The 25,265-nt window shown below is 31.1% G+C and overlaps 2 protein-coding genes across 2 annotated transcripts; both read right to left on the bottom strand.

The window, feature by feature from the left end:
• Positions 1 to 1,124: 1,124 nt before the first annotated feature.
• Positions 1,125 to 6,546, bottom strand: LOC145335283 (uncharacterized). The gene is made up of 9 exons (XM_080181021.1): positions 6,535 to 6,546; positions 6,209 to 6,301; positions 5,460 to 5,573; positions 4,367 to 4,415; positions 3,810 to 3,865; positions 3,076 to 3,117; positions 2,680 to 2,738; positions 1,758 to 1,802; positions 1,125 to 1,404 (listed from the first exon to the last, which is right to left on the bottom strand). The coding sequence occupies exons 1-9, from the start codon at positions 6,544 to 6,546 to the stop codon at positions 1,278 to 1,280; spliced, it is 597 nt and encodes a 198-aa protein (XP_080037147.1). The 3' UTR covers positions 1,125 to 1,277.
• Positions 6,547 to 6,584: 38 nt separating this feature from the next.
• LOC145335284 (coiled-coil domain-containing protein 39-like) lies at positions 6,585 to 20,505 on the bottom strand. The gene is made up of 28 exons (XM_080181022.1): positions 20,450 to 20,505; positions 19,936 to 20,016; positions 19,406 to 19,485; positions 18,488 to 18,556; positions 18,316 to 18,384; positions 18,059 to 18,214; positions 17,871 to 17,957; positions 17,669 to 17,785; positions 16,715 to 16,881; positions 16,109 to 16,185; positions 15,741 to 15,825; positions 14,929 to 15,018; positions 14,377 to 14,484; positions 14,009 to 14,118; positions 13,470 to 13,596; positions 12,822 to 12,898; positions 12,175 to 12,285; positions 11,637 to 11,743; positions 11,125 to 11,218; positions 10,689 to 10,780; positions 10,285 to 10,344; positions 9,832 to 9,919; positions 9,455 to 9,549; positions 8,533 to 8,666; positions 8,026 to 8,138; positions 7,444 to 7,517; positions 7,053 to 7,171; positions 6,585 to 6,663 (listed from the first exon to the last, which is right to left on the bottom strand). Exons 1-28 carry the CDS (start codon positions 20,502 to 20,504, stop codon positions 6,585 to 6,587), a joined length of 2,721 nt encoding a protein of 906 aa, XP_080037148.1. The 5' UTR covers position 20,505.
• Between the last annotated feature and the right edge of the window lie 4,760 nt (positions 20,506 to 25,265).

Consider the following 25,265-nt stretch of genomic DNA (forward strand, 5'->3'; position numbering starts at 1 on the left):
CAATAAAAGGAATTATATGAAAATATTATATTTTTTTATACAGGCAACCACCTTATTTTTTGAATTGAGAATAAAAAATGGGAAGGGGGTAAAGGTATATATGAACCCATATTTTTTTTCCCTGTGAAATGATAAAATTAAGTTCAAAGTTTTTATTCTTGTGGGTTTTAAAAAATCAATTTTTTCAATAATTACCTGACAGAATTGAAAAAGTAAGGTGTCAAATTAAAGATCTTACTATTTTTGTTCATAATGGCCATTTTCTTTCTTTTTTTTTGTTGCATTTTAGTACCTTAAAATCGACTAAATTTTTTTTTTTAAACTTAAATTACTTAAAAAATAAGAGGTCTACAAAAAAACCGATTGCATATCTGAATTCTATGAAAAATTTTACATCTACTACTTACTAAAAGAACCGGCTAGCTATCTTAAATAAAAAGTAAAAAAGTTAATACACCTTCTTTTGAACAACTTTGCTTTTATAAAGTTCTTCATAAAACCACTCCTGAAGTGAGTTAATTAATGGCCATTTTTATCAATTGCTTTGCTAAGATCACGGAAATTCAGCCTTAAATAAATCATATATAGAGAGGTTTTATGAATGACTTTTAAACAAATTATTTATTTGACACTGCTTAAAAGATACTAGCAGCTGTGCCCCCTGCTTCTAAGGACTCTCTTTTCAAAGAGGAAAGATTGGGAACAAAAATTAGCCTAAAACCATCCGGTACAATAGTTATATTTTGAAAGTGCTTTGAAAAAATAAATTTTTGTTTAATATTTATTTTTAAAAGGTCCCACTTCCATATATAAGTATGTGTGACTTTTTATTTCAACTGGGAATATTAATGGATTAAAGACTTTTTCTGATATTTATTGATAGAGAGGTAGCAATTACATAGTATATATAATAAAACAGTATATAGAAATCACAATTATATTCTTTACATTTTGTGTTGCTTTGTAATTAAAAGTTGACAAATTCTTAAGATATCCTATTCACATAATACTATGATTAGATATAATTGAACAAAGATTTAATAGTAATTTAATATAAAAATGAAATATTTTTTAATATTTTGACGAACACTAAAATACATCAAATATAGTTGTTGAATAATTTGCTAGAAGTCAATTTACAAAATATTTTGTAAACTGGAAACAGAGGTATTGATTATATGTATTCTTCTATAAAAACAATATTAAAAAATCCAATTTTATATGCTATGAAAATTTTCATTATCTTTAGTTGTAAAAATATTCGCTAGATGTCACATTTACATAATATTTGGTATAGGTATACTAGAAACTGATGTGGTTGTTACAATTTGATGAATCTGATAATTGTGGTCAATTTTGTACAATCCGGTTCTTTGTGCTGGCTGGCTAGTGGCCCGTCGTAATCTGAATAGAAAAAATGGAAATTCTTTTTAGGCGCTTTCCCTTAATGTACTTTTACTAAATGAATTGATAATAGGGGGGATATGGTATTTTTTACTATTTCAGTGACCTAACCCTTAGCGGCTAACCAGTACCTAACATGATATAACTTAACTTTGCCTGATCTACAATTATAAACAAACGAAACCCCTTTCATTATTTCATTTTATTTCAAAATAAGGTGGGGTTTATGTACTCGACTTGGCACTTTGAGGGTAGAGGTAAGATGAATGTGAGTTCCTTAAGATCTTGATAACCACCGAACAAATTAAATCACTTTTCTAATCTTCACATAATTTTTCTGCAGGTTTTCTTACCTAAATGTTGGAACACGAGCAGGCCTTCTATTGATGGATGTTGTCCTAAAAAAAGTATGTTAAAACATTAAAACATAGCAGAGCTACTCCTTTATCTACTTTGGATGTCTGTCACGCTATGGCAATAATGTGATTTTCTCGGTTGTTTTTCAATATAGTTGGCTGAAATTATGTGTAGATTTCCTGTATCAATGTAAATCCATTACAAGATTTACTTTGTTTGTTGGTCTGTCGGTCATGCTACAAAAGACATGCTACACATATGCAATTTCATAAGGTTAAATTTATTAATTAATTTCTATTTATTGTTTTATGACCACTGGACATCTGCCCTATAACACAAATTGTAGGTGTGTTTATCCATTACTTTCATTGTGCTTTGCTTTTACCCTTGGATGTTGGAATCCTTGGTTTTAAACTTGCTAACAAAGGTATAAAGTTAAGTTTGGTTTCTCCCTTTATGAAAACATCACAACGTTAAAAAGTCCCAACGAAGTGGAAGAGGGGGGGGGGTATATTATTTTAATGAATTGTCTAATTACCACCCAATTGAAACTAGTTATTTTCATGGGTAATTTTATAGTGGGTAAAAATACCCAATAATAGTTATTTCTCGTATTCATTCGAATCCGGTGGACAGGAACCGGTTCTCATCAATACGAAAAAACTATGTCTAGCATCGTATTATAAACCGCTTTCTAGGAATATAGAAACTGGTTTTAATCTAATAATTGTACATTCTATATCCGCGGAAAGTGGTTTATAATACGATGAAAGAAATAACTATTCTTGCATGCATTGTATTAAAAACAGCCTTGTAATTGTTCATTTTTATGTCCGCGGAAAGCTGTTTATAATATAATGCGATAAATAACTATTACACAATTGTGTTCCATTATTTTGTGTAAAAAATGACTCCTACCTCTTCTTAACTTCGTGAGGTTGGGGTGGTAGCTGGATTCTGCATTGAGAAAGCTCACCCTAAAAAAAGATATTTGTAAAAATCAAACAAAATATTTATATCTGAAGTAACGGAATAGAAAGTTAGTTTTGCTTTGTTTCACCCCTATCTTCTAGGGAGGGCGGAGAAAATGGCCTAAAACCACCCTAATACAATGTTAGAGCTTCCCCGAAAAGTCCAACCCATTCAAGCAAGCCATTTCAGAGATTTTTTGCTTCAAACAAAAAAAATAATTTCTATCATAGATGGTAGAAAACAATTTTTGTATGGTATTATGATTAAATTTCATACTTTATGTTTTAGATAGACTGACGGACAGACTAGGTATCTAGAAAGGTTACTGATAAAAAAACTTACATGAATAATTTCTTTCAATTCCTTATTATCTCCAACACATTCCTAAAAGGTAAATAAAATCAACATTATGATAGCTCCCATCTCTCATTATTAGATTATACATGTTAGAATCGTTATATCAGTTTCAAACGCTGTAACAATTTGGCACATTTTTTTCACAATTCCAATTTATTGAAGTTTCTCGACATATTTGGTAAATTTTAGTAGTTTTGTCCGATGTTTAGTGGAAGAATAGTTATTTCTCGCATCGAATTATAAACAGCTTTCCGCGGATATAGAATGTACAATTATAAGATTAAAACAAGTTTTTTTAGCCCCGAGGTGCCGAATCACAGAAGGGTTATTTGCATATAATTATATCTTTTTTTGAGATTCTTAATTAATTTTGAATGATTTTTTTCAAAAATAATCTTAGCGACAATAGCCGATTCAGCGATAATTAATCTTTTAAAGAATCCACTTCTGAATTAAATTTGGGAATTTCTTATCTGTATAAAACATAATAAATCACCAAACCTTGCATAGAATTACTTGGATAGTGTACAAAATTTTCGCTTACTCTAATAAAATATAACTTCTAGCAGGCTAATATAACGATACCTCCACCCCCTCCTCTTCCTGGACCATGTAAAAACGCATTGACCAATGGCTGATGGCTATATTAGCAACCTAAATTGACGACAAAAATTCCCCTGACACCATATCCAAGTATTGTAACTCCATTATTGTCTTACCATTAATGTAGATAGAGCTCTTGTAGTGCTTTCTTCAATTACTCGTATTTCTATATCTAAAATCAAACAATAAGGAATATATTTGGGTATAGCCCCTTTCGTGGCAACGGCTCTTAAGGGGCATTTTGTCGTATTTTCACAGTAGATTTTCTCCTATTTCTAGCCCCTGTGGGGCAATCACCTAACCTAAATTAAAATAACCTATCAAAAGCTACTGTGAAATACGCTGAAACGCCCCTTATGAGTCGTTGTCATGAAAGGGACTATACCCAAATTTTTATTATATGTAGGTAAATTTATGACACTTTGACATTACTATAGCATTTGATAATTCATTAAAATTAACCTTTATCTTTATTAGTCAATTAAAATAGAATTGGAAGTAAATAAAGAGAAAATTTTTTAAACAAATTTCCATATATTAAAATGGTTTTAAAAGTTAGAAAAATTTGTTACAGAACAAAATTTGTATTCTTAGATATTATTTACTTAAGAAACGCTAGGCCTCATAACCCCCCCCCCCCCCACACCCTCTCAGATAAAATACTGAAACTGACCTTTATCATATTGTTGTGCAGCTCCTCCCTGTTCTCTTCTCAACTCTGTCTGTAAATTCAACAAGGTCAATTACGTATTTTAATATAAGTAGCGGAACAAAGGCAAGCTATAACCGTCCAGTCTAGTAGTAATAGATTTAGCTGTAATCAAAACAAGGATGAAAACATCCATAAAAGCGAAGCTCTAAAACGGTAGGACAAACGGACATTAACACTTGTATAATGTCATAACTGAATAATCAGAATGCGAATGTATAAGAGTCAAGGCAAAATTGTAAGTAAATTTGTTGAAAAACTGCTTGATACAGGATAATGATTATGGACATACTTACATTTTTAGGACTTGATTATAGAGTTGCTTCGCTTATAATATTGTACTTTGTTGTCCCAGGAATCAGTATACCAAATATCAGACCAATCGGATAATTAGGTCACATACAAATTTGTGGTTAAAAATGTAAAAAAAATCAACATGTTTAAAATGGACGTACGGACATTCTGGTAATGATTATAGAGTTGCTACGCTTTCTAACTCGTACCTAACTATTACAGGAATCACCATGCAAAATTTGAAATCGATAGGACAATTCTAACATGCTTTTTTCGTTAATTGAGGCATGTTAGAATTGTCCTATCGATTTTAAATTTTGCATGTGACCTAATTATCCGATTGGTCTGATTTTTGGTATACTGATTCCTGGGACAACAAAGTACAATATTAAAAGCGAAGCAACCCTATAATCAAGTCCTAAAATGTAAGTATGTCCATAATCATTATCCTGTATCAAGCAGTTTTTCAACAAATTTACTTACAATTTTGCCTTGACTCTTATACATTCGCATTCTGATTATTCAGTTATGACATAATACAAGTGTTAATGTCCGTTTGTCCTACCATTTCAGAGCTTCGGTTTTATGGATGTTGTCAACTTGTCATCCTTGTTTTTGTATGAAGACAAAGATGATATTAACCGAAAAAAATTAAACAAATGTGGAAACAAACAGATGTTTTGCATCTTAAGGCCTTTAAAATGCAAAATTTTTAAAATCAAATACCTTCAAAATCAGATCAATGATAAATATTAGATCATACCTTTAATGTAAAAGCTATTGAAGCAGCTCTTGCAATTTTCTTCATGACATTATCAACTGTCTTAATGAGGTTATCAAGACTTTCACTCTTGGCATTCAACTCTAATGCTCTTGCCTGTAGATAACATACATAAAAGTTGTCACAAATATAGGTATTAAATAATCTTAATAAGATAGATAGACAGGCAGATAAATAAATAGTTTATATAATGTTTTTGGATAGATATATATCCAAATAAATAGATTTATGAATGATAGAATTATGGATGGATGGATGGATGAATGGATCATAGATAGATAGAATTATAAAAGGATTTATATAGAAAGATATTTCTTGACAACATTATCAACAGTCTTAATAAGGTTATCAAGACTTTCACTCTAGGCATTCAACTCTAATGCTCTTGCCTGTAGATAACATACATAAAAGTTGTCACAAATATAGGTATTAAATAATCTTAATAAGATAGATAGACAGGCAGATAAATTAGGATAGAATTGATATATAATAGGTTTTTGGTTAGATATATTACCAAATAAATAGATTGGTGAATGGATGTATGAATAGATAACTGGTAGATTTATAAGGAGATTTGAATTGTTTGATTTATTAGTAGATTAATAATTAAAAGATAGATATATCACTTGACAGATTGATAAATTAATGACTAAATCCTAATACAAAAGTAACAGGATATGTGTTTGTCTGTGCGCTGATAGATAGATAACTAAATAGATAGATTTACAAACCTCAACATCATTTCTTGTTTCCACTAATACTTTTTCATAATCTTTTATCAAGGATTTTACTTCTTGAATTTTTTCTTTTGTATCTACAATCTCCTGAAAGTTAAATATCCATCATATAATGTACTCAGTAAGATCTCTATAACAGCTAGACAAAGATAGATAATTAATCCTTATATATAAATGGCAAACTAATATCCGTTTATCCAGTAAGATTTCATGAACAGCTGCAACGATCGCTTCTTAATTCAAAGGTATTTACTCCTTAGCTTTATTACCCAATAAAAACTAGAATTGATTAAGATGGAGGTCACAAAAATATAAAACACTGAGCTTGCCATGGACGCTTCATTAAGTTTTAAGTCAGGCTTTAAGCTTTCTAAGATGGATATTTTCCCTGTTTTTTAGCATCAACCATTCTTCTCATTTCTAACACTTGTTCGTCTTGAGTTGGTTTCCTAAAATTAAATGATTCTAATATAAAGTTGTAAGATGTCCAATGTCTGTCTTTCTGTCTGTCTGTCTTTCTGTCTGTCTTTAAGTCTGTTTTTCTGTCTGTCTTTCTGTCTGTCTTTCTTTCTGTCTTTCTGACTGTCTTTCTGTCTGTCTTTCTTTCTGTCTGTTTTCTGTTTGTCCATCTTTCTGTATGTCTTTCTAAGTGTTTTTCTGTCTATATTTTTGTCTGTCTTTCTGCCGATCTTTCTTTCTATCTGTCTTTCAATCCGTGTTTTTGTCTGTGTCGTCCTGTTGTGTCTATTTTATTGACTGCATGTCTTTATGTATGACTGGCTTTTTATCTTTCTATCTGTCTGACCACTATTTGATATCTGACTCTTTTCTACTATACCTTAAATTATCAATTCTATAATTAATGTTCGACCCCTTCATCATTGCAATAGCTTTTTCTAAGTCTCTCAATTCTTTTTCCTCCTTTGCTATTGCTCGTTGTAAATTTTCTGATTTTTCCTAAAAAAAAATATAATCTAAAAGATCTTAAATGGATCACATACCTAACAATTTTAGGATGTCTCACACAGACAAACAATAATCTTACTACCCCATGAATAGATAAGCTAATAGAACTTTTAAGGATTTTAAGGAGGTCTTTTCGAGCATTGAAAAATCAATGTATTTTTTTCTAACTTGCTAACTGACAAGATATTCATGAAGATGAGACATTTCATGAAGGGGTATTGTTGTTTATCATAGTTTGTAATTTTTATAAAGAAAATCTATACCTTTAACTCTGCCTTTTCTTGTGCTAACTGAACAACATAATAAGCATGTGTGGATACATCCCCAGGACTTTCATCTAAACATTAATAATCTTCAGAATAAACACCCTAATTTTTCAATTATTAGAATAATAAAACCACAAATAATTCCCCCCCCTCTCCCCCCTAAAAAAAATATCATAAATTAGGCAATCAAAAAAGCATTTGTACATATCACATATTTTAAATAACCACTCCCCCTCCCCTCAGTTTGTTTTAGATATAGGATAACCTATCCAGCATGCGTGGATATATCTTCTGAAAATATATATAGAATGCCACTGTAAAATTCATAAATATTGTAAAAGAAATACTCCGAATCTAATTTTAAATTTTAGCAATATCAAATGCTACTATAAATTCAAACTGATCAAATTACAAAATTAAGTTTACTATGTAGATGATTCTTCCTTTTGTACTATAATCCGTAAAACCGTTTCTAATAAATTTATTGGCAAAACCATACCTGACACTCTTATACTAAAGTTTGCTATGTAAATAAATAAACATATAAATAATGTTATAAAATCAAAATTAAAATCTTACCTGGATTACCCAAACTCTTGAAAATAGTTTGATATTTGCATTTTAGTTTTTCTATTCTATTCTCCCGGATTTTTATTTGGTATCGCAATTCGTCTACGTCCTGTTTTATACATCTAGAAATATATGAAAGAAGCTGGATGATTGTTTCTTTCTGATTCTTTAAATTCTTTAAAATGATTGGTGAAAGATGTAAAAATTTGAATTCTTGGATAAGCTTTGTCTGAGTCCCTGGACAGTTTTAGGCTATTTTCTGACAGCTAGGTAAAACTAAATAAAACGTTTAACTACAAAATACAAAAAAAACTGATGGAAAAGTAGGGGGAGAAAGCCATTAAAAAATCAGCCACGTGACGTCATGAAAAAGAGAGATTTTTCATCTCTTTTTACGGGTTTCCTTTCCCACTTTTCCTATTATCTCTCTCATTTCTATGACGTCACGTGGCTAATTCTTGAGTGACTTTCCCCTCTACGTTGGAAAATTTTGGGCATACTAGTTGTTTAGCTTACCTAAGTTGGCTTTGATACATTTCTTTGGCCGCTTGCACTGATAAAATTCTTTCCTTGCCCCGCAATTCTTCGTCAATAATGCTTCGTTTCAGTTCACCTATGGCCTCTTCTAAATTGGCCACCTCGTCTTTGATCTAAATTGTATAATTGTTACCCTTCTTTGGAAATCCAGTTACTTAGTAACATAACATTCGAGATGGATTTTCAAGAGAAATGTAGAACTAATAAATCTACCGTCTTTTTAAAATCAATCAATAAAACCCAAAACAACAGAAAGGGTCCAATATTATGAAGCGCAAATGCCCCTTATTTTTGAAACAAGCATATTGCAAAATGCCAACTATATCATTTTCTTTCAAATACCTTTTAAAATTTGTCATTTTTATGTGTGTGTGTACTTAGGTTGCCTTGTTATTGTGTTTTACGAAGAGCTGGAAAGTTTCATGTGTAACGTTATGAATATACGTCTATTATATATCTTTTTAAAAGTTTCCTCTTACACTTCTCCTCTCATTCTTCCTTTTTAGACGTATTTTTAATTTTTTATGACGTTACAAATGACATTTTCCAGCGCTTAGTGATTTTTAATTATTTAAAAAACAAGCTAAATGTCCTTATCCTATTTGCACTACTTTGTCACAAAGTACTACTTTTGTGTGTTCAAATCATGGGACGAGTGCAGCAAAATTTCACAATTTTTATTGAAAAATAATCAGGACTCAAAATAGACAAAGACCAAAATGCATAACTTTTGCACAACTTTTGACGTCATATTCTCCATCTCTTTTTTATGGGTTTTTTTTTCCCACTTCTCCTTTCATCCTTCTCATGACTCAAAAGTGACACAAAAGTTATGTATTTTGATCTTCGTCCTAAAAAAAGCTTTCCCTCTAGTAGTTTAGCTACTCTATAATTAGTTTACCTGTATCTCAGTAACACTCAGGGTCTTTTCTTCCACTAGAGTTTCTTCAATATCCTTCCTTACTCCGTCTGCCTGTCTGGTTAGTATCTCTACCTCTGAATAGATAGATAGATGGCTAATTAGATAGGTACATAGGAAGATATATAAATAAATGGATAGATAAATAGGTAGGTAGATAGATAAATTTCACATAGAATTATAGATATCTAGATATTTAATAGAATGATAGATAGATATATATCCATAAAAACCCATGGATAGATAGATAGATATACCTAATTCAGTATCACAAAGATCATGTGATCTCTTGTCTAATAGTTTCTTGATGGATAGATATTCACATAGAATCATAGATAAATTTATAGATATATATATACCTAATTCAGTATCACAAAGGTCATGTGATCTCTTGTCTAATAGTTCCTGCATATTTTCCAAATCTTTCTTCTTCCTCTCTATTGATACCTAAAAAAATCTTACCATTGATAACAATTAAATAATCTAACAAAAAATTTTATGGACGGCGAAAGCAAACGCGCAAAAAAATAGGCGTTTTTGCGCGTTTGCTGTTCCAGTCTACTTTTAGTCCTTATTGTAATGATGGATTGCAAGAACATATGTAGACATTCATATTGTTTTATATATGGAATAGTTCTGCAACTAAAAATATTTTGATGAAAGGTATATAGTTTTTACTTCTTAAACAAATTCAAATATTTCTTAATTTTTTATGGCCCTTGAGACCAATAAAACAGTTCTAAGGGTTGTATATTACAGTTATCTTTTTTCACAAAAAGGCATCATAACTCATGAAAATAAATCTTGTTTACCTCTAACTTATAGAGCATGTTGTCCAGGTTTCTTCGGGTTTTATCATTAGCTTCATATTCCTGAAAACACATACAATTGAAAGGTTTAAGATATTTGACAGTAAGAACTGGTCTAAGATAATTTGATTTGACGAGATGAGATGAGATCATAAAACTTTGATCTGTATTGTAATTTTTTAATTTTAGAATTTTACACATCTAAAGCAGAAACTAAATTATGTTGTTTTAGTCACACAAAAATTCTTTTTAGGCACTTATACCCCCTATCCCAGCCCCATTAATTTTTGAATTGAATTGAAAATAGTTGTATTTTCTTATTATTTTTTGCCTGGTTAGGTTAGGTTAGGTTATATTGGGTACTGGGTGGGTCCGCTGGGTTAGAACACCACAGGTATGGGTATTACCTGTTTCAATGAAACCAGTTCTTGCTTCAACTGTTTTCTTTCTTCCTCTGGTAGCTTTCCTTTCAATCTCTCATTCTTACTCTCCAATTTTACTGAAATAATTTACTATGATGTGAATACTGGAAGACGGATTGGTTTATGCTCTTCAGTGAAGCATTTATAGTGATATTTGTTCGATCTTATTAAGTATGTTATAAGGTACTTTTAATCAATTACAGACAACCAACCATATGATTCCACGATTTTTTTAAGTGTGCGTGGTAATAAGATAAACCTACTTTAAGACAAACTCTTCCCATACACATGCTATTTATATATGGGGGCTATCATATAAGCAGTAAGTAAAATTTGTACTTATTTACAATGTATTAAGAGGCATATTACTATGAGCGCAAATGCCGCGGATTAAGTTCAACCGTTTGAATAATTTGTTTACCTAGTTCAAATTGGTTGATATGAAGTACATCCTCCTTTTTCTGAGCTCTATCAGATATTTCTTGGATGCTTTTCTTCAGATTTCTCTCTTCTACCTAAAGTTGAAACTGTATTATATCCAAATATAATATAAAAACTAAAATAGGTAGTATATTTTTCTGTCAGTATGGCAGGCTGTATAATTTTATAAATATATTATGGAAGAGGGAATTATAGCCCTCACAGCATGAAGGTCCTAAAAAGCATAACCTGTTTTATATACAAGGCATTCCCTATATGCTGTGCTAATACTTTAAAAGTTCTGTAGCGAATAATAAGATAGGTTTTATTTTCAAAGTATTGTTGGCAGTTGGGATTTAAGACAATGGTCGTGCAATCAAAGGTTGATTTAAATCTATCTTTTTATACAGTAAAAAATAGTCAGACAAATTTCTTCTGCATATGCTTTTACAATATCATAATAATTTTGATCGTCAGAAAAGTTTGAAAGGTGATTTAGTTTTAGTTCTTTACCTTGATAAGGTTTATTTCATCCAGAATAAGTTGATGTTGATTGATTGATTGCCTCAATATTTCTTCATGTTCCATTCTTCTATTCTGACATTTCTTTAGTTCACTTGCTAAATAAAGTTTTATCTATTTAGTAGCGCAGCTACTCTATTACAAAAAGTAATCGTTGGTGTGTCAGTTTAAAGCCTATTGGAGGGTGAAATAGAATTTTAATCGGTTGCTATTAAAAATTAATGTACATCTACTCCCTTTAAGTCTTGCCTACCTTTAACGCTTTGGGAGCAATGACTTTTCTGTTTGGGATATCAGGTTTTCTTTGCTTCCATTTAAGATAGACAGTTTAATTTTTTGTGAAAATATCACTTATTACTAAGCATCTACTCTATATGTGTTTAATGCTTTGGGGGTAATGGGATTCCTATAAAATACAGTAAATAAACTTAATCTTCTATAGAAATATTTAATTCTGATATAGATTATGACGAGATTAGGTTAAAATATAAACTTTTGTTTATTTTTTTTGTATGTTGTTAAAACTTACCTAGGGCCTGATATACTGTAAAGTTTTGCTGCAAAATGCTGTCAATTTCAGCCATCCTTTGTTCAGCTGACAGAACCAAACTCGTTGTAATTGCTGCTTTTGTCTCCAGCTCTGAAAAACAAACAATAGAATAGTTTTCTGTCTGTTTGTCTGTGAGTATCTAGGTGCTTGTTCAGATATATAAAATGGCTGTACTAACATGTGTGCTTAATCATTGTACTGTTCCTTAACAGGTTTTAGGCTTTTATACAAAGAGGACTTCGATATGGTAATTCTTAGACGAATTCTATTTGTTTTTGAATTTTTCAAAATTAAAAGGATATATGTACAAATAAATTTTTAGTAGTTATTGCTCACTTTGATGAAATTAGCTATTTGTACAAAAATTAATATTTTTTTATATTAAATGATTCTCTACAACTAGGGATGAAGGGTTAGGGCATTGGACGATTAACAAGCGTCCCTCCCAGTTTTGATAAATAAAATTTTTCTTTTGAAGATTTAAAGAATTGGAAATTTTGGACAATGTAACTTTTGCACTAACCCATTATGATCTAACAATTCCCCTAAAACTTTGAAATATCAAAATCAAACTTTGGGGTGGCCCATATTTTTTAAGTCCATTATCCCCACTCTCCAGAAGTTACCTGCTCGTTTAGTTTCCATCATAATCATTTTCTTGGTGTTGTTCTCTCTGTCCACTTTCAATTTAGTTATCCTTGTTCTAAATAAACAAGGATGAAAACCATAACTACTATAAAAAATCATAGATGGCAATGCGAACAATTTAAAGAGTATTGGTTAAATTCAAGATTCAAGATAATTGGAGAACAAATCACGAAACCTTTCAAACATATTTTTAAATATTTTATATTTTTATTTCGTACCATGATTGACAGACCGAGGGACAAAGTGAAATGTATATTTAATGCTTTATTTGTATAAAGAATCTTCGCAAAATAAAATAAGCTGTCTATCTTAAACAACAGATGTGAAAATCATATTTACCCAATAGCTTTACGGACTGACTACCTGACAGAAGACGGACATACAAATTAAATTATAAAGTAGCTTCGCTATTAAAAATGATTAGAGTAGTATAAAAAACGACAAAATTAACACTTCTTTAGATTTCTTTAGTGAATAGGTTTGAATACTGTAAGCTTAAAGCAACTAATCAAGTACTAAAAGTTTTTAAACCAACATATAAGAGAATGTGTTTATAGAACGTGTACCAGAACTTTTGATTATTACTTATTAGTTTTATAAGATATATAACACCTTAAAGTAATTACCTCAAAAAGTCTATTTCTTGGCTGAGCTTAAGAATCATTCTTCTTTCAGTGGTAATTTCAACTTTAAACTCTTTAGCTTCTGCTTCGGATTGGTCCAGACTTTCTTTTAGATTACCCTCCTCTTTCTCTGTAATAATAATAACACCTTCAATGTTTGATTAATTATTTATTTCATAAAATTATCTGTAATTATAAATTTTACATCAATTGATCCTCGAAAGTTAACTAAATTGTAGCGGGACAAAGTGTCTCAAAAATCAGCCGAGGGTCTATGGCTGGAGCCACCAGTCATATATTAAGAACAATCAAGAGCTTAATTAAGTTTCAATCTGAAACCATCTATTTAGTTTAACATGAAATCAGTCCTTCAATAAATCTGGTAATTAATCTATCACACTATATCAATCAAATTATCTTATTTATCATAGTCACAAACTATATACTAAGGAAGCAAATCTATTGATTTATTTATTCTCACAAAATAAAAGCAATATATCAAGCTATTCATCAATATGATAATGAATAGAATGTAAACCTACCTAATAATTTGAGATTGTGTTTAATTTCTCTAACATTGCCTTCTTCATTCTTATGAAAGTTATTATACTCTTGTAACTCAATCAACTTTCTAGATGTCAATCCTTTCACCCTAGAAAAACAAATAATAAAATACCAAAAACTAGCAGCTGTGCCCCTAGCATCTACAGCTACTTTAAAAAATAAACAGAAATAAAGCTGACCAAAGATTCTCTTAAAGTGTAAGACCTAAATCGGTTTATTGATTATTTATAGCTTAATGAACAAAAATAGTTTATAGATGGAAAATTACAGCCAGACAGACAGAAATTATATTTTATTCATAAAATAGGATAAAATTTTAAAAAAGCATGTGATAAAACTTTCTTACTTTTCAATTTCTTGAGTGATACTTTCAATTTCTAAATCCCTTCTCCTCAGTAATCTCACAGAGTTCTCCCATTGCTTCACAATGTCTTGACGAGTTGTGTGAGCTTCCCTGAAAATAATATAGTTAAATCATAAAGATAATAAATTATATAAAAAATTATCCATGAAATAATCTTTATATCCATCAATTAACAAATCTCTCAATTTATTTATCAGTTAATCTATCAATTACAAATATTGATATCTATTAATCAATCATTCTATCAATCAATCTATCAATAACTATCAATCAATAAATCTATCAGTTAATCTATCAGGCAATCATCAATAAATTAATCAATATATTAATCAATCTATCAATCAATAAATTTATCAATCTATTAATCAATCAATAAATTAATTAATATATATTTATATCAATCAATTTATCAATCAACCATTCTATCATTCAACCTATCTATTATGGCATGATTGACTACATTTATTGATAAATCTCTAATATTTCAACCATTGCAAACTTTGAAAAATCTATCAATCAATTAAAAATATTTACCTAAATTCTTCAGCGCATTTGTCCAGAGCAATAAGGGCCATCCTGTTCTTTGATGAAGCTTGCCGTAGTTCAGATTTAGCAGCTTGTAAACTAAATAAAAAAAATAGAAGAAAAAATTATGAAGAAAAAAAATTATTAGCTACTATGATATAACTTACTAGCGTAGGTATATTCCCAGAAGGGTAGAGCCCAATTTGATCAGCAGTTACTGAGATTTTACAAAAAATGTAAAAAAAATTGGGGGGTTGGATTTTTTTTATTTTTGGGGGGGTTGGGGGTGTCCCACCCCCCAAGAAAGTAGGTATATTCCCTAAAGAGTAGAATCCGATCGGTTCAGTGGTTACCGAGATCTTAAGGGACAGACAGACAGACGGACAGACATCAAGCTACTTTGTATTATAGATAACTTGGATTTGAACAGTGCAGTGGAGAAGTTGGATAGTAATCAAAGGGTAGTAGGAAAGAAGGGGAGTTAACAGATATGATAATATTTATATGTATATCTGAACCTCTAAGGGATAATATAATAGGCGATACATTTTATTACATACCAATTATAATAAACAAAATTAAACCTTATTTAGATTAAAATTATTGGTAGTAAAGATCAGATACTGTCACTTTTTACAATATAATCAAGATTCAACGTTACCGTCTAAATTTTTTAGCTTACAGAAAAGTACATTCATGACAATTTAATTTTTAGTCCATTGTCCCGTTTCCTTTGTGGGGTATTACTCAGAAAATTGGCAATGAGAAATAATGCTATAAACGGCTATATAAACCTTTTTTTAATAAAAAGAATACTATACCTTGTATTCAATTTAGCAAGTTCCAGATTTATTTCTTTGACTTTGACTTCATCCTTCTTGAAATATTTCACTATTGTCTCAATATCTAAAAGAAGCAACTTATAACAATTTTAATCAACAAACATTTTACCTATTTAATGAGACTTTTCAATGGTAAAATGCTGGTTTTAAGATTTTACAGAGGTTAGGTCACAGTTAAGATTTTCGAGAACAATGCACTAAGATTTTACAAACCAGGAAATATCCCCACTACAAGAGTTTTATTAGGAGAGGGGGGGTAATTAAGATTTTTTACCATCCCTACAATAAAAAGCTTATGAATGATTGTAATTTCACTAATTTGTAGAGAATCTTTTAAAAATAGAAACCTGTATTAAATTGTTGTATGTTATTTTGCCATTCTTCAATATTTTCATCTCCAGCATCCAGTTTGGCTTCTTCAGATCTAAATTTAAACATCATCAATGATAGAAAAAAACAAGAATGACAACATCCATAGTAGGGATAACTAATATTTTTTTAATGGCAAACGGATAGAATAAATTAAAGATATGATGCTCATATCTCAAAAAAAAATTATCTCCAAACATTTTAAATGTTGATAAATGGTATGATACATTTTTTCAGACCAATATGTACCAAGTAAATATACACTGGATGCCAAAAGGTATAGAAATCTTCACAAAAAGTTTTGGCCGTTTAACTTGAATAAAAGCAGGAAAAATCATTATGAGTGATGATTTATGCCTTGATAGGCCGGCCTTTTGTTCTAGGAAGTTTATGCCAAAAAAGTGTTTATGTCTTTTAAATCATGACCCATAGACAAAACAATGTAGAAAAATATTAGCACAATTGTCATAGTAATATTCATTGAAAATTTCACTACCTATCATCAAATAAAAACGCATTACAAACAGTCTGACGGACGGACAGACAAAGTGAATTATAGAGTACATTTGCTGCTAATAACTCACCGTAAAGCCATTTCATAGCTGAGTATCTTTTCCTCGATATCATCAATATTGCCAATCATGTCATTAATGTTATTATGACAAATCTTCTTGTCTCTGATGTATCTGGAGGCCAGCAGCTCTGCTGTCGTCTTCATCTCTTTCTCCTCCCCTATCTCCTTTCTTTTTACCTTTAATAAAAATGTTAAATGAGGTGGATTCTTAAAAAAGATTAGGGTCACTGCATCACTGCCTCACAAAAACTGTTTCTGTAAAAAACCTCCAAAATCACATAAAAAAATTTACAAGAATTAAATTTAATCTTATGTTAATAACCCTTCTATGATTTAATTTATTCTTTGTAGATTTTTTATTTGATTTTGGAGGATTTTTCATAAAAATAATTTTGATGAGGCAGCGATGCAGCAACCCTATTTATTCTAGGAATCCACCTCTGCTTTATACAGGGATCTACAGGGATAAGACAACGAACGATAATTTACATTAATTAATATACATCCCCAATGATGATTTTTTCATAAGGTTGAAATTATTGGTTGAAAAGGTTGCAGGCAACTAGTTTTTGACTCAACCAATCACAATTCAATGAAAGTAGCCAAAAGTTACAAATAAGATAAAGTGGTTTAAAAATTTGGGCAATTCCTATCATAATGTATCCTTCTATCCTTGCTTTATCATTGCAAAAAAGACCAAGAAATTTGACCCATTCAATAGTATGGAAAAGTAGAAATTACACAAATTTTGATAAAAATGACAAATATGTCGATGACTATTATCAATTCAGTTTTGAAACTTTAAAAGAAAAATTTAAAGCAATGAACAAAATGCTGTATGAATATAATAAATTTATTTGAATTCCCAAGCTATTAAACCTTCCTATTTTATTTTGTTAAAATAAAACTAGATAGTGGATATGCCCCTAGAGCAAACGAATCTTTATTGCTTAAATGCACTCACCCTAAGAATGTCCATATTCCTGTCAGTGGCCTGATGGACATTGAACACGTGGGTCATGTAGTGCTCAGAATACTGGTTGTCCTCACTGATCTCCTGTTCTAGCTTCATCAAGATAACCTGAAATATTGAATACATGTGCCATGTAGTGCTCAGAATACTGGTTGTCCTCACTGATCTCCTGTTCTAGCTTTATCAAGATAACCTGAAATATTAAATACATGTGTGACATGTAGTGCTCAGAATACTGGTTGTTCTCACTGATCTCATGTTCTAGCTTTATCAAGATAACCTGAAATATTAAATACATGTGCCATGTAGTGCTCAGAATACTGGTTGTCCTCACTGATCTCCTGTTCTAGCTTCATCAAGATAACCTGAAATATTGAATACATGTGCCATGTAGTGCTCAGAATACTGGTTGTCCTCACTGATCTCCTGTTCTAGCTTTATCAAGATAACCTGAAATATTAAATACATGTGTGACATGTAGTGCTCAGAATACTGGTTGTTCTCACTGATCTCATGTTCTAGCTTTATCAAGATAACCTGAAATATTAAATACATGTGCCATGTAGTGCTCAGAATACTGGTTGTCCTCACTGATCTCCTGTTCTAGCTTCATCAAGATAACCTGAAATATTGAATACATGTGCCATGTAGTGCTCAGAATACTGGTTGTCCTCACTGATCTCCTGTTCTAGCTTTATCAAGATAACCTGAAATATTAAATACATGTGTGACATGTAGTGCTCAGAATACTGGTTGTTCTCACTGATCTCATGTTCTAGCTTTATCAAGATAACCTGAAATATTAAATACATGTGCCATGTAGTGCTCAGAATACTGGTTGTCCTCACTGATCTCCTGTTCTAGCTTCATCAAGATAACCTGAAATATTAAATACATGAGTCATGTAGTGCTCAGAATACTGGTTGTCCTCACTGATTTCCTGTTCTAGCTTTATTAAGATAACCTGAAATATTCAATACATGTGTCATGTAGTGCTCAGAATACTGGTTGTACTCACTGATCTTCTGTTCTAGCTGAAAACAGTAAAAGTGTCTGACTATGACGTCAGAAAAAATTAACAATTAACCAATGAGAAGCCAGTATTCACAATGGTAAAATATATAGCGGCCTCTCATTGGTTAATTGTTAATTTTTTCTGACGTCATAGTCAGACACTTTTACTGTTTTCGTTCTAGCTTCATCAAGATAACCTATAATTTCATTTTAATTTACATGAAATAATATTAGATTAAACAAAATTATTCACTCCAAATAAATTATACCAAAATATAACTTTAAAAAAACAAGAATTATTGCGCCAAAGAGTAACAAAGCTGTTTGATATGATAAGCATAACAAAAGGTCACACTTTTAGAAAGAAAAGGGAGAGAGAGAGATTATTATAATTATAAAGAGAAAGTAAAAAAAAGATATATCTTTTAGCATTGACTTTTTGAGAATTCCCTATTCTCTTCAGACTTAACTTTAAATTGTATTTATCTAAAAGGGAGTATGAAACAAACAGAAGGAAACAAACAGCTATAGAGTATCATTGCTTCTTCCTATACCACAACCAATAGTTCAATCATTATAAGTGTAGAGAAGGGGGTGTTTAAACCCCTCTACAACTAGATATTAAGGAGAACGATATTATTCATTTTCCACTTACTCAAGGGCCAATACTCTCCTGGTGTAACCCTGTGCACGCCACTGAATCCAAGTGTGTACCTGTTGTTCTTGGAGCAGAGTGTTTAACCTCCTGTTTTCTGCATCCAGCAGGGGTAGCTCACCTAACCCGAGGTTTTCACCTGAACAAAATATTAAAATCAACCTATCAGGGTATGTTGTTGCAAGGAAGTTAAAGTTTTAAAAATTTATAAAGGGGGGGGGGGGGAATGTAAAAAAATCTGATTAGAAGAGGATAGGTAATTCAACTTTGGTTGTGGTAAATAATCGTGAAGCGCTCCGAAAATTTTACTAAACATCTTCAAAAATATTCTACCACAAGTATAAAATTTATAATAAGCGGTGGCATAACCCCTATTTAAGTACATTTATGAAAAAATTACCCGATTATTAAAAATAAAAGTTTTTTACAATGGCAAAAAGCGAAATAAATTATATATGTACATTATATTGTTTAAAGTCGATTTTTGAGATACTAACCCTTTTATAATAAGATGTCATAAACGGCTAGACAATTCACTTCCTAATTTTGAAAAAAGCATAGATAATACATCTATATACTATACAATTACCTAGCATTGGTTCGAATCCCTCCATTTTGGTGATCTTGCTGTTATAACCTGCAGACTGGTCTTCTACAAGACTATTTTCTTCTAAATATAAAAATAAAGTTTTGGTGCTTTCCCTTCCCTCAGAGAGTTACTATAAGAAAACTTTCCCTCTCCCCAAAATAGAGAAGGGGGTCTCTAGTTTTTTTTTCCATGCATTATCCCTGCGGGAGGGGCCTATCCTTAAGCTGCCTTAATCCTGGGGGGCTACCAAGTACCCTATATAAAATAACCTATCCTGAACTAAAGTAATACAAAAACCATAAGAAACAACTACCCCATTCCATTATTTTGAATTAACTTCAAGATTAGAAGGGGGTTATTCTATAATTGTACCAAAAACGCTCATTAAAAATGATTTTACTGCAAGATACTTTATATTTTCTTTAAATTATCATTTATATTTAAAATTATATGTATATAAGCAAAGCTTCTCTACAAGTATTAGTCTGTTGTACTGTTTAAATTTCTAACTTACCTGGATTTTCGTCCCCACTCTCATTGTCCTCACCTGGCAAATCAAATACAACCATTTTGTCTGAAATAGATAGATACATTATTTAGACTCATAATTGATAACTGCATGCTGTTCTTTGTAGTTTCTGAGATCTTAAGAGTTATAATTTTCCTATTGATTTTCTTTTGATTTGCATAATGAAGTGGATCAGTAAAAAATAAAAAATTTAGATTTTGATTGATATATAAGCATTTTACTTTAAAAAGAATTTTTTTCTTTTAACATACGTGTTGCTTTAACAAATAGAAATAATGTACTGTAAAGCTGTACACTTATGGACTAACATAGACAAAATATCCAGGAAAATTTAGTTTGCATAATGAAGTGGTTCAGGGTTTATTTATGTGCATTTTAAAGATTTTGACAATTAAAAGTATTTTATTTTATCAAAGTAAGTTCGAAGTTTTCATTCATCTTTAGTTTATCGGCTTTAGTTCAATGCATGCAGGGGCTGTGATTCATCCAATTAATTACATTTGAAACTGAAGAAAACTAAATATTTTGTTGGCGTAGAGTTGGCGTAAAATTTGTTTTTGATGAAACTGAAGGGATGTTGGTAAGAAGGAAAGAAATAAGGGAAGAGGGCTGTGGGGAAATTTTCACTTAGAAATGTTTGTCTGAATCACATTCCCTAGTCTATGATTGCATATTGTCGTCCTTGTTTTCCTTTAAACTTAATTATTTTATAAAAGCTATAAGATGTCTATCTGTGTGTGTAGGTTTGTACCGAAAGATCTCGTAAATCGTCTGACTGATAAGGCTCTTCTTTTCACTAGTTAAGCTTCTCATCGGTCGTTGGTATTTTTTACTTTTTTTTGGGGGGGGGGGGAAATCATACCCCTCAATTTCTCCAAAAGAAATAGCTTCTAGAAAATTAACTAACTCCCCCCCCCCCCCCCTCTAAATTTTTTCTTTAATTTTACTACGATGGTAAGACCTAGCCTAATCTTCTGGGGCGTAGCCAGTATTATATGAGAGAATATTTCACTATAAATACTAAATAACTATTATTTTATTCTAAACCACTGATATAAGCTTTCTTTCTTTACTACTATAAGATTATAGTAAAGAAATTTATATCAATTGTAATTTTCACTATTTGTATTATTTCTATTTATTTAATAAATTTTAAAAATAAAAAAGAATTAATAGTAGCTTTGACAACAAATAATATATATAATATAAAAATATAACGTTTTTATAATAAACTAGTGAGCGAAAGTAACACAAAAATTTTCCCGAATTTTTCTAAATTTGTTTTGTCAATATTTTTTTTCGGGAATTTTCCCTTTTATTCTTCTACCTTTCTTTTTGAACACAGGAATGGATATAAAATACGTGGATATTGTGACTGGGGAATTTTTGTCATAAATTTAGGTTGCTAGTAAAGTCCTCAGATATTGGTCAATACTTTCCTGTATGGTCTGGGGAGGGGTTGAGGTAAAGCCATAAGCTGGTTGGGGGGAAGTATTGTTAATTTAGCCCGCTGCTGAGAGAAACATTCAATAAAAGTAAACGAAAACCTGGTGCAATATCCAATAAATTCTGTATCCATTAACGCGGGGGAAAGTATTTTGAAAAATGGAATAGGAAATCAAGACAATAATAATGGTTAGATGAAGTAAAGGGAATAAAAAAATGCATGGATTGTAAGGGATAATATGTTGAAGGATAAATTTATGTCAATAAAATAAAATTATTGACTTGGAAATTTAGGAACCAACCAATCAAAATTTAATAAAATAGTACGCAAAGTTTATTAGCCAACGAATTCAATATAAAACTTTGGGTGCCAGTATAATTTCTTGCCCAATGTTCCCTCCCTCCCTTGAATAATGACTGCGTCTTAATAGCAAAAAGGGTAAAAAAAGAAAGAGAGGGAAGAAGACTTTTAGTTAGACAGACGAACATGTAGACACGGTCATAGAGTTTCTTCGCAAGCAGTGGCGTGCACAGGATTTTCCCAGAGAAGCGTGCGAATTTTTGTTAACACCTTCCTTTAGAGTGGATGTTTAGCTTATTACTCTGACACCCCCTTGGTTGTGTGTAGTAGGGTGTATCCATTGGGGGTCTAGAATACTGTCAAGGGGGGTTGTAGAGTGGTGTAGGGGGGATGGACCCCTATGGTGGTATATCCACCACTCCCCTTAATTTGTCTACACACCCTTTCAGCACGCCTCTGTTTACAAGTCAAAATCTATCTGTCTTAATTTGAGTGTGTAATGGATATTTTTAGTCTCATAATTCGATGGTTCCAACATCTTATATGGCAACATGATGCCTACAAAGCTTGCTAGACCATCTAAATACCATTTAGGTACAAAGTAAAAATATTTCTCTGACTTTATAACTCTAAATTAAAAATATTTAATTACAATTTTCACGAGTTCAAGCAAAAAGGCTGCAATGAAAGGTTTCTTATAATAGATGGAAACTTCTGCATATGACGAAGACCAAACTGCATAACTTTTGTGACACTTTTGATTCCTGTGACGTCATATAATGAGGAAGATGAGAGGAGAAGTGGGAAAGAAAACCCCTAAAAAAGAGATGGAGAATATGACGTCAAAAGTGATGCAAAATTATGCAGTTGGGTCTTCGTCCTTCATATGAGTTTCTTGAAAAAGAAAATTTAAATTCAGAAAGAAAAAAAATTTTATGGTCAAGGGACCATTGGTTAAAAGTTGTTTTGTATCATATATTATAGTATAAATTGAATTTATTTTAAGTTTATATCAAAGGGGAATTTCTTAAATCATCACGAAACTTGTAAATTTCATTGAAGCTTATAAAATAAAATCAATTGAAAATCTAATTTTGTAATATTTCAGATTTTTGTTTAACAAAATTTAATTTATAAAATTAGACTTTTTTAGTATTTACATAATTTATAGCAATCTTCTTTACAAATTTGAAAGTACAAACAAACAAAGACGACATTGATAAATATTTTGATAAATTTGCACAAACTTGACATTGACGAGAAAGTACCCCCCCCCCCTTTATTCCATCACGCCCTCTTTTTACAGCTTATTTAGCCTCCCCTGTACAATTTTCCATGCCTTTTTACTTCCTTCCCCCCAGCCCTGGAATTTTCTTTCCCAAACTTCCCTTTCTCAGGGAAAAAAGGAGAGCTAAAATGTAAAAAAAGGTGAAAAATTATTTTTCATGCTTTTTTAATTACCCGGTCTATCCGTCTATCTATAAACATGAAATATATAGATCTATTATTTTACCTCTTTCTTATTTGAAGCTTACATTCCAAAAAGCTTACTACTTTTAGAGTTAAGTTCCTGCTTCTTTTTATAATTGCAAATTTTATGAATATCTTTTATCAATTTAAATTAACCCCAATCTAACACAAAGCTCCACTTTTGGTTCACTCACAATTTTCCCCCCAAAAAAATTAATTTCCCCCACCTCCTTTTTGCCCCACAATTTTGCACACCTTAAAAAAACAAATATTTTTCCTTATTTCAAAATTGATTGATTTTTTATAGTGATTTTAGCATTTTCTTATAAATCCGGGAAGAAATTAATTTTTCTACATTTTTATGACTTTTTTGTTGTTTTGATTAAATTGCTGATGAAAAAGCAATTAAGATAATTGGCCGCAAGAAATCAATATGCAAAGACTCCGTTTCTACACAGAGTGCGCAGGCCCACATACACACACACACACACACAAACAGCTTCAGAGTAATACACTAAATCCCCCCCCCCCCCCATTATCCCCGATCTTTCTTTGTCCCATCCTTCAATGCAGAGAGATGGGGTTAAGGAGATGAAAGGGCATAAAGGGATGATAAAAGACCTGGAGAACGGGGCAAAAAGAGTGTAGTAAAATAAAGACTGGGGAAAAATATATGATAAGAGAATAAAGGAGGTGGGTGGGGGAATTAAAAGTGTAGATTATTACACAAACTATGTGAGGAGGGGGAGTGGGGAGGAAAATAAGACAGAAATTGAGGGGGCGTAATATTAGCATGGGACAGACGGAGTAGGGAAAGGGGTTAAGACACACAAATTTGTGGATTAAAGAGGGGGTGGAGGGGGGATATTGAAGCTGCACGGAGTAAACAAGAGGGGAGGAGGGGATAAAGAGGGGGACAGGCAGTAAGTAGAGTGGCTTGAAAAGGGTTGCCAAACGTGGGCTACCAAAATTTGCAAGTTTTTTTAGGTCATCCAATTCTTGAATGGGTTGGCGTGTATAGGAGGGGTGTTTTGCCTAAAAACATTTTTTGTGACCTTACACTCATCAAGTAACAAGTAACATTTTATTGAAAGTTTAATCCATGAGGAAAATTATTTTTTTGTGTAAAATTAATATGCTCGAATTATGCAGAAATATGATTGATAATATTATTATTGTTATTTCCTGTTAAACCAATTAGAATTTAAGCTAAAATAAAACATGACTATACTGAAAAATCATGTAATGTATTAACCCTTTTCGAAATACAACTTTTGCAAAAAAGCATTAGAAAATAATTCTTAATTTTTCTATGCAGTTATGGGATCTGCTGAAATAGTGGGATGTAAGTTAGTCTGTCTGATTGAAAATTTAGACACTTTTCATATTATGTCCATTTTGAATTAGATTAAATTTTTTTTGAATTTGAATTCAAAAGAAAATAATTTTCAGTTGTTTTATGTTGTAATTGGGGGTATATCTTTCCTTTTTTCGATTTTCAATTTCATACAGCTAAAAAAAGGATGTTTTTATATTTTTCTTTACACAATATTTCTTTGTGTAATATACAGGAAAATATTTATG

This window comes from Acartia tonsa, chromosome 13 (assembly GCF_053477335.1).
Source record: "Acartia tonsa isolate MP-2025a chromosome 13, ASM5347733v1, whole genome shotgun sequence".
Taxonomy (NCBI): Eukaryota; Metazoa; Arthropoda; class Copepoda; order Calanoida; family Acartiidae; genus Acartia; species Acartia tonsa.

What these genes read in the sequence shown, in the direction of transcription:
- LOC145335283 (XM_080181021.1), bottom strand. An exon ending in AAACAAGAAATGATGTTGAG is followed by an intron (nt 5,574 to 6,208) that starts GTTTGTAAATCT and finishes TGTTATCTACAG; the next exon opens with GCAAGAGCATTAGAGTTGAA. An exon ending in CAATAGCTTTTACATTAAAG is followed by an intron (nt 4,416 to 5,459) that starts GTATGATCTAAT and finishes TTGAATTTACAG; the next exon opens with ACAGAGTTGAGAAGAGAACA.
- LOC145335284 (XM_080181022.1), bottom strand. Translation starts at nt 20,504, where the DNA reads ATGGTTGTATTTGATTTGCCAGGTGAGGACAATGAGAGTGGGGACGAA. An exon ending in CAAGAGTTTGGGTAATCCAG is followed by an intron (nt 7,518 to 8,025) that starts GTAAGATTTTAA and finishes ATTAATGTTTAG; the next exon opens with ATGAAAGTCCTGGGGATGTA. An exon ending in AAGAAAAGGCAGAGTTAAAG is followed by an intron (nt 7,172 to 7,443) that starts GTATAGATTTTC and finishes ATTTTTTTTTAG; the next exon opens with GAAAAATCAGAAAATTTACA.